The 9,552-nt window shown below is 34.7% G+C and overlaps 2 protein-coding genes across 2 annotated transcripts in view; one reads left to right on the top strand and one right to left on the bottom strand.

Annotated features, from left to right (window-relative positions):
• Positions 1 to 220: 220 nt before the first annotated feature.
• LOC110102152 (vitellogenin-A2-like) lies at positions 221 to 953 on the top strand. The gene has a single exon (XM_020830340.2). It carries the CDS (start codon positions 243 to 245, stop codon positions 744 to 746), a length of 504 nt encoding a protein of 167 aa, XP_020685999.1. The 5' UTR covers positions 221 to 242; the 3' UTR covers positions 747 to 953.
• A 3,813-nt stretch (positions 954 to 4,766) lies between these two features.
• Positions 4,767 to 9,552, bottom strand: part of LOC110102150 (LMBR1 domain-containing protein 2 homolog) — a 36,498-nt gene continuing 31,712 nt past the window's right edge. Inside the window, exons 8-12 of the mRNA XM_028692991.1 lie at positions 7,921 to 8,067; positions 7,762 to 7,849; positions 6,586 to 6,799; positions 6,121 to 6,224; positions 4,767 to 5,576 (exon numbers count right to left, since the gene is read on the bottom strand). Of these exons, the coding sequence (XP_028548824.1) occupies positions 5,067 to 5,576; positions 6,121 to 6,224; positions 6,586 to 6,799; positions 7,762 to 7,849; positions 7,921 to 8,067 (1,063 nt within the window). The 3' untranslated portion in view covers positions 4,767 to 5,066. The remainder of the gene's footprint in view (positions 5,577 to 6,120; positions 6,225 to 6,585; positions 6,800 to 7,761; positions 7,850 to 7,920; positions 8,068 to 9,552) is intronic.

Genomic DNA, 9,552 nt, shown 5'->3' with positions numbered 1-9,552 from the left:
ACCGTTGGATCCTCATCAGACGTCTCCCACCATCCCACGTCCCCACGTGTCGACCGATAGGGATCGGTTGGTGAAGCCCTGAAATTTAAAATCTCGCTTAGTGGGCCCCGACCTGCTTCCTGGAAATTCACCTGCCGTGGTCGCTCCTCAAAGCAGCTGTGAAGGATCCTCGAAACAATCCTTTTCCTTCTTTATAAGCTGATCAGAAAACGCGAAAGAGAGAGAGAGAGGAGAGAGAGAAGATGGGGAGGCCAGAGAAGGAAGGAAGATGTAAGAAGCATCCGATTCACAAGAACTCAAATGGGGTTTGTCCCTACTGTCTTCGAGATAAGCTCGCCAATATCTCCGGCTCGTCGTCGTCGTCGACAAACAACGCTGGTTCTTCATCGTCTTCTGCCTCTTCGACTGCTTATTCCTCATACGACTCCGACGTCTCCTCCTCCGTCGCGTCTCCACCGAAACAGTACGAAGAGCGCAATAAAAAGAGAATTTTTCAGCTGTTGAAGGGGAGGAAGAGGACGTTGAAGAGTAGTGTTTCGTTTTCTTTATCTAAGGAAGTGGAGAAGGTGAGTGAGAAGGGAAAGGAGGAGAAGAGGAAGAGCAAGAATGGAGCTGGGAAGCTTTGGGCGAAGTTGGTGATGGGTGGAAAGGGTAAGAAGAATCAAGGGGAGGGTCGGTCGACGTTAGCTCATTCCATGACCGTTAAGGAGTCTTCTTCTTCTTCTAAGTGGACTTTCTTCTCTTAGGCGATTTCTATCTTCTTTTGATGGTAGAAATTTATAAGATTGTGATGAGAGAGTGTGTGGAGTGATTGGCATAGATTATTTGTATATAATTTAATTTGTTTAGCAATCCTTTACATATTTCTAGTGTTTTTATTCTTCCTGAGAATGGAAGAACAGATGAAGCTATGTAAATAAGAAATAAGAAGGCCATTGTTAGGTCCTACAGCTGCTTGGTTAGGGAATTAGGACCCTTTTGTTGCTTAGATTAGCAGTATTAATTATCTTTTAAAATGTTGGATTTTGATAGATTTATCATTTGTTTGGTCGTAATTATATGATTCTTTTTTTAATTGCTGGGGCTTAATCAGTTCTTTTTTCTTTTTTGTTTTTTTAAATCAGCCTGATAATTTTATTTGGATGAACTTTAAATCATCAGAGTATCAATGATGAATAAACAGTAATTATGTCTTTCTATAGTAATTACTACTAATATAGATGATTCACAGCCTAAAACTTATGTTTCATATGTTTTTTTTTTCCCTAACATGGCTTTGTGATAAGGAGAAGTAACAATAAAAAATAGGTCACATTTGCACCAAAAAATTATGGGATTTTTACATACATAACACCTAAAATCATTGTTATTACATATCTAACACCTAAACTATCATATTTAGTAGGTGGTATATAAGTAAATATGGTAGTTTAGGTGTTAGATATGTAATAACAATAGTTTTAAGTGTTATGTATGTAAAAATCCAAAATATTATATATTTTTTTGATTTTCTCATAATTGCATTAAGGGCTATTTGGGCTGTTGAGAAAGGGTGCAAAGTAAAAGGAATGCAAGGGATTTGTAAATTAAGGTATTTGGTGTGAAGAAAAAGAAGTATAGCGTCAAATTTTAGTGAATTCTTTTTTTCACCCACTAATTAATTTTTGATGTATTATAAACTCACCCAATTTTGACGGAATTCTTTTTTCACTGTATATTGATTATATTGTAGTCACCAGTAGCTTTATGTGGCTTACGGTCACTATTATTTGTCGTCGACTATTGTCATCCTCCCATTGGTAAATCTGTCATCGCTGAACTCCAACATCATTTTAATTTATATTGCATTTATTTTATTTTATGCTAAACAAAAAATATAATTGCCTTCATTCCTTTTATATGTTTTTACTATGCGTTTTTTTTTTAGCTAACCAAACTGTCCTTTAGAAAAATTATTTTTTAGAACATAAAATTAAAAATAATGTTGAATTTAAAACTTTCGATGAACAACACATATACTTTATTATTAAGATAGGTTAAGAAATGAGATAATAAAAGAAAGACATGATGAGAATATGGAGAGAAGCTTTGTAATTTTTTATTATAAAATTTATTTAACTTAAGAATGATTTCACGTGTCCTAAGCTTACCATCTAACCCTATTTACAACTGAGATAGAAACATAGATCTATAGAAAAATAGAATTATATATATATATATATATATATATATATATCACATTATGAGGCTTAATGAAGACTTGTCATAAAATGCAAATGCACTAGTTGCGGCTCTTTATGCATTAATACTAATTAGGAAATATGAGGTAAGTCCTTATAGAGTCATTGGCTAACTTCCTCTCCATTTGTTATAATTTTGTGAGTTGCAATGTTAAATTTTTTGATGAATATACTTAATTGGTCTCTGGGGTTGAGTACGTGGGTGAGTTGCTCATTTGTCACATGTGTTCTACTCGATGTAATTGACTCTTCAAGGTTACGATGACTTAGTCTTAGCAGTGATTTTACTTCATCAATGACTTATTCTAGTCGTCCTCACGATGCTAATCTTTGTCAAGTTTAATGTAATGGAGACTCTATATTGAACTTGATCTTGGAAGGCAGAGTTATTAGAGGTTCAACAAAAGCAATTTTGGGAGTACTTTTAGTCCCCCAATTGTACGTTTTATCTCTTTGAATAAATTTTAAAGAGTAAGGAAATAAAATATTGATTTGATTAATGGTTCTATTGCTCACAGGATTAATTTGACTTTGTTTTACTTATATAGTGTCAAAAACCAAATCAACTTTATAAATGTTTAGACTGACATGCATTAGGTTGATCAGCTATGCACAAATTAGTCTAACATGGCACAATCTACAAGGAATAATAATGACCAGAGTTATAGACTATGATGGTTTGACTAATAATGACTCATATCATAAATTAGGACGATAAAATTTTAGAAAACCCATCCAAATTGTTCCTTTAGGTAAGGATAAATACCTAGACTTGATAAGGCTATTTTATCATCATATCATATTTTGGCATGGTAGCTTTGTTTGGATAGAGGAAAGGTAGAAAGAACACCATCTAGTAAAAAAATGATAGTGAAAGACTGAAAGTAGGGGAACAATGAATCATATTATAATATTTGAGTTGTCTCCTACCTTCATTCTTTTTTTTTTTTGTACTTATCTTATTCTCCCCTCACCTCTATAAAATTGGCTTGAAAAACTCAAAGAATGATAATTGTAGCTGAAGAGATAGGTGGATAACTTATTACTTTAAAGATTGATGGTATGAGAAGGCTAATGGCTTCAAAGGACCAACAACAAGCCCTTAATACCAACACTTGAGTTGGGAGTCATATGACCATTTGCTATTAAATTATTCTTTAATGCTTCTATGTGTTTTCCTATCATCATCATGCTTTTTTAATAAAATGAACTTATCTATATATTAAACATGAAAGCTTTTGAATATTTTGTTTCATGAAAATGAGCTTTCAATTATGCATCATAAATTGTAATCCTGAAAACATGAAATGAGCATGAAAAATTAAATGATATGACATATTCATATGAGGAGTTTAGTGTTTGAAAGATTAAGATAAACTACATAATAGTGAGTTCAAGGGTTCGAGAGAGCTCACTTATGAAATGACAACATTTGATAAATTGAAAGAGTTCTCTCTTTAATGAGAATGTTCATAAATTCCGAGGTTCAAACTCATGAGGAAGCTACATCTAACGATTAAGTAATTGAAAATGGTGCTCTTTATACTAATGAGGAAGCGAATTCACAATTATTCCTTAGTTTATTATTAGCTCAAAAGAGAAGGGGTTGCAAAAGGGAAAATGAAGTAAAGAATAAAGTTTCATTGGGACAATATTTTTCTTATTTTTTAAAACAGTTTTTAAGTACAAAATTTTTTAGTTTAAAAAATTTTTATACTAAAAAACTACTTTAAAAATCAATAAAAAAATTATCTCAAACAAAGCCTAAATGAACCATTGTAGATTGAAGTTTTTATTTCTTTATGGGATTCATGCTTAATATGAATATAGATCAGCTTACTCATCTACATAATTTTTAACAAACTCAAGTTCATTTTAAGTAAATTTCAATTAAATTATGCACTCATATGAAGTGCGCATTCTATTCATAAGGAAATCAAGATTTGACAGCCTGGTTTTGTCTTGTCTGTCTTCTTCTCGTTGGCTGGTGTTAAATACTTGTATTTCTTTACAGATTTCATGCTAAAGTAATTAATTTGTCTTCCAAGTTGATCAAAGCTGCATTGGAGCAGTTGGCGAGTATAAGCATTAAAAACAGGCCAAACGGGACCACGGCATTGCAAGGAATATAATAATCAAGCATGGTGCATTACAAATCTAAAGATAATATAAATTATAAAGCTAAAGAAAAGTTGCAATCAACAGCTCATCGATTCTTCAACAAACACAAACCTAAATCGTATCATATATATGCTTAATTATTCTGTGCAGACCCCGAATGCCGTCTGGAGACCAACCAGAATGCATCACATCACCTCTATGCTCGATACCGTGGCTCAGTACCGTTGACGTGGCGCATTCTGGTTGATCTCCGAACAATATTCTGTGTCCGATCTCTGCACAGAATAATTTCTCCATATATAAGGAACAGTCAAAGACAACAACTTAAGAGAGTAGAAACTATAATCTGCTTGTATATAATTTATATCAAGTCAAGAACAACCGAGCACTATATATATATATATATATATCAAAATATTTAGTGATTTAAGACGACCTTACAATCGATAATGTCTCCCTCAGCAATCTAAACAAGAAAAAAAAAAGCCCGATGATGTTAAATACATAGATTGACATTCTTTTCGCCAGAAATTTCAAGCTCTTTGCCTTAAAACTTTGTAGTTACGGTCATTTAGCATATGTGAGAACATTCTGATCGTTTCTAAGATCATTGCGAGTAAAGCGCTGTAGTCACTCTTGCTGAATCTGCTCAAATTCAATCTGATTGATGAAACTGGTTACAAGGACATGCGAAGTAATGAAGTACTATCTGCTAGGCCCAGAACCTATAATATCCAAACCATCACCATCTTCATAGCTAAAATCACCATTCTGGTCTCTACTTGGACTCTGTTTGAGCCTCCGAAATACTTCATCTAGGAACTCAGACGAGGAGGTTTGGGAATGAAGCGAACTTTGCTGAATATGTCGTAGGGGAAAGAATTTCTTGGCTTCTATATTTGCTTTAAAGTTTTGAAGCCCAGATTTCATTGATGCCCACTTAGAGGAAAGTCCTGAAGCAACTGCGTTTCCATCAGAATGGTTTTGGTTATTATCGGGGTGGAGTAATGAGACTGAAGTTGATGGCACGCCCTTCTCTTTTGATGATCTTGCAAAGGATGAAGGCCTGCCCAGCTTTTCCCTTAGTGCTGCATATTTATTGGCCAAAGCCTCTCGACTATATAATTCATTCTTTTCTTTCTGAGTTGTTAGATTTCGTTTGGTGTCTTCCTTGGAGAGTCTTCCAGTACCTGTCCTCTCCGTAGTGCCCTTATCCTATGCACAGACAGTAGAGATCAGCGGCTCAAGAAAACAAACAAAGTTGCACAAGATCTGACCGAGCAAGGTTCACAAAATACTTCTAATAGTTCATGCAATTCGCATACAAGTAAGATTTCCAACCAATGTCTCATCTGGGTTATCTTTTGAACCATAAGGAAAATATTGCATAGGTAGCAAATAGCCTCAATACATTGCACGTTTTTTTTAGACTAAAGCTTTGTTTGTGACAACTTTTTTATTGCTTCTTAAAACAACTTTTCAGTACAAAAAATAAATTTTAATACTAAAAAACTGCTTTAAGAAGCAGTAAGAAAGTCGTTCATAACGAAACGTAAATATCTTATGTTTATGAATGTGATTTCACACGGTCCATCCAGCACCAGGAAGACACATTTAATCATCCAAATGATGAAGGATGGCTAACTGGCTTAGAGGTTTAATTAAATCTCACATGATACCAAAGGCCATAATATCTGCCAAAATCTACATTAAGAAAATTAAGGTTATCGTGACCATTCAAATTGAAAGGAATGCTTACCTGCGACATGCTAGATTCGAGATCCACGCTCATGTTATTGAAATTTCTTGCTAATGGTATAACTTGCTCCCCAAGTTTATGACCTTGTTCAAGCCAGGAACGCTCTGCATGGACAAGAGTGGCCTAAGAAATCAGTTGCTTTGCTTTACCATGCACTGAAAATATTAGGTATGCCACAACTTCCGGACACCCAGGACAACAAAATTTGAAGAGGTTGCTGTCAGGTAGGCCTAAGATATACTTGCAAATGCAATGCCTTAAATTTAAATCCTTGTATGAAACTGAGAATGTGCAGGAAAATAAGCTCAAAGTGTTCACATGATAGTTTATGTGACACGCTTGATTGGATGAGAAGACAAGGAGCTTTAGATTTTTATATGATTTTTTGGTTGGGGGAGGAAGGGATTGGAGGCAATAACAGTATCAGTATATAACAGCCAGAAATGGAAAATTTAACGCACTTGCCTTTTTGTAGGATAATAATCCCAGATGAATCAAACCCATTCATGTCAGCTTCTTCATTCTGAATCTTAAACATTTTCCAGCTCCCAAACAAGTCAATCACTCGACCAAAGAAGTTGCTAGCAACCAGAGCCGTATAAATAACCATAATAAGAGGATATATGTTATTAAAACCTTTACCAAAAAAAGGGACCGCATCATCAATATTGCCCATTCTCTGCATAATAAGTTTCAAAAGGTAAACATATTATACAAGTATAATTTCAAATTTTTATTCGGCGAAATATATAGAAGTTTATATCCTCTATTTTTATCATCAGATCTAATTATTATCAATCTTAATTAGGAGGCCAAAAAAATAATGAAGCACAATAGATGCCCGTAGCATTACCGAATCAGTTCCATTTTCACTGCATGCGCCTGGGCAGTTCGGGACCAGCTATGAAAATATTTATGCAAATAAAAGAATGAGAAGCCAATCGTTTCAAAAAAAAAAGAGCTACTCCTTTCATTGTTTTGATAAAAATTGCTCTCTTAACTGGATAAATAAATAGACATCAGCATCAAACCTGAAATCAACATATGGAATATAAAAGCATCCATACTAATTTAGTTTAGGCTGAAAAAAGACCATGGAGCAAAATTCAAACCTTCAAATAATAGATGACAGAACGTCTAAGCATAAAACCAGTGGCCTTGCAATCATAGTTTTTCATAACTAGTAACCAGAAAGAACGAGAAAGAAAATTCCAATAAATAACCAAAAAGACCAATAAGCACAGCTTATTGCTGCAAATGCTAAGAAATTGTGCATGAATTAATTATAAACTGGAAATAAGATCAAAATATGCAGAGTTTGAAAGTCTAATTGTCTCCTCCATCAGTTTGGGTTCTTAAGAGTAGTTAGCTGCATCAAATGATCCTCGGCACTAATGCTTGTTTTTGGTGTAGACATATGTAAAGGAATTGAAAAGTTGTGAAAATTTAAGATCAAGTTTTAAGAAGAAGAGGCAAATGGCGTACTTCAACAATGCAACACATAAGATTACCAAAAATTCTAGTGAAGTGGTGTATAACGAGCAAAAGAAAAATTAAGGCAAAGATAACATTTAACATCCATGCAAGTAGTACCAACAAATTAAGCTGAAATTAAATATGTTAAACAAAAAGGACAATCACCTTTTCAAAAACAGTTTTGTCATCACCATCAAGACGTATGAGATTCAGAAAATTATAAGAAATTGGAGGTGCATAACGTGCAACCATTCTGCCACAGAAAATAGACCATAAATGAGCTGTCCTTATATTTGATGAATGAAAACATGAGGAGATACTTACGAACAAATCATAAGCAAGCTCACTGAGCTTGTTTGTCTCGGTGTAAATGAATAAAACATGAGCATTCCAATCTTGAACAACGAATAGTACGTGCAAATACACATATACATAAGAGGAACAAATGCAGCTATCTGTAAAAGCATAAAGCATTAGTATCGATCACATCTGAAAATAAAACTTTTTTCGAAATAAAGTACAGAAGAGGAACCACGTTAGTTAAGCAAAAATATTTAAGCAAACACTTGAACCATTAAAAAGTACAAGTAGGTTTGACATTACATGAATGGAAATTATAATTGTTTTGCCGGCTTAGGAGTAAAAGAAAAAATCTACATAGTTAGCATAGGATAACAAGAGCATAAGAAACAAAGTTCCAAAAATGCATCTACATTATGATACGTCAACTGAACACGTCTTTTAAGGGCTCAACAGCCCAAATAAATATTGCATACCAATTGAAATATTGGTAATGAAAAAAATCAGGTACAAGCTTGTGAGTAATATGATACTATGCAGATTGCGCTTAGAGAAGGTTGTTCCTTGCCTGTTAACTTAGGGGTTATTTGGTTGCCTGAAAAAGGAATGCAGTATAAAAGCAATACTTTGGAACTAGTTGGATGAGTGAAAAAGGAATGTGGGATTTTACATTTTTTTATTTTGTCTGAAGTAAAATGAATGATATGTAAATTATAAAAAGTTTTTTTTTTAATGTAAATTATAACAAGGTTGTGACCGGGTTGGTTGGTGGCTAGTGTTGGGTGGTAACAGTGAGGCAGAAGAGGGGAGGCGGCGACAGGTGACCTGCGGCGACGGCCGGCCAGAGGACGGTGGCGGAAGGTAGCAGGTGGTGGCAACCGTGGGTGGTCAAGAAAGCACTTAAGCAGTGTAAAGCGTTCTCACTCAAATTGGATGAGACCATTTTACCTAAAAAATGAACTAAAATGGAATACACATTATTTACTTCACTTTATCATGGATTTGCTTTTCATCCAATCAAACAACAAAAAGTAAAAAAGTAATACATTTACTTGCATTTACTTCTCTTCCAACCAAACAGCCCCTTAGCGAAAGATTGAGTTCAGAGTCATGAAAAGCTACCCCTAAAAAGAATCATATACATAAAATGGGCGACTAGATTAAACCAATTGTGGCAGAATATGTAATGGGTCAAATAAAAATCATCCATTCATTCATATTTCAAGCATGGCCAAAGTCATAATATCCCTCATTAATCCCTATTTACGTTTGCCACCACCATAAATTAAGTTTGGTTGGAGATTTCAAAACAAGAAGCTCTTCGCATCTATGGTTCAAATTGGAAACAATGAACCCAAAAAATACATCAAAGAAAATTCTACTAAGAGTTAATGCAGTGAGAAACAACATCCTAGAACAGACTCCTCCATGCAGATTGAAGTCTGTTAGACCGGTCCAGCGGTCCACACGGACCGGTCAAGGCGGAGAACGGCGAGAACGTTCTCGCCTCTTCCGTCAGCGCCGCACTCGCAAAAGCTCCCGGGAGCGTTTTAGAGGATTTGTTTAGGGTTTAAGAGAGAATTTTGAATGTAGGGATTGTTTGAGGAATTCCTTTTGATTGTATAGCATGTTAAATGTTGGTTTTCCTTAGGGTTT

The sequence above is a fragment of the Dendrobium catenatum genome, unplaced genomic scaffold, assembly GCF_001605985.2.
Source record: "Dendrobium catenatum unplaced genomic scaffold, ASM160598v2 fragScaff_scaffold_211, whole genome shotgun sequence".
In the NCBI taxonomy this organism is placed as follows: domain Eukaryota; kingdom Viridiplantae; phylum Streptophyta; class Magnoliopsida; order Asparagales; family Orchidaceae; genus Dendrobium; species Dendrobium catenatum.
Note: the sequence above shows the minus strand (reverse complement) of the source record. Positions and strands in the feature narration are given on the sequence as shown.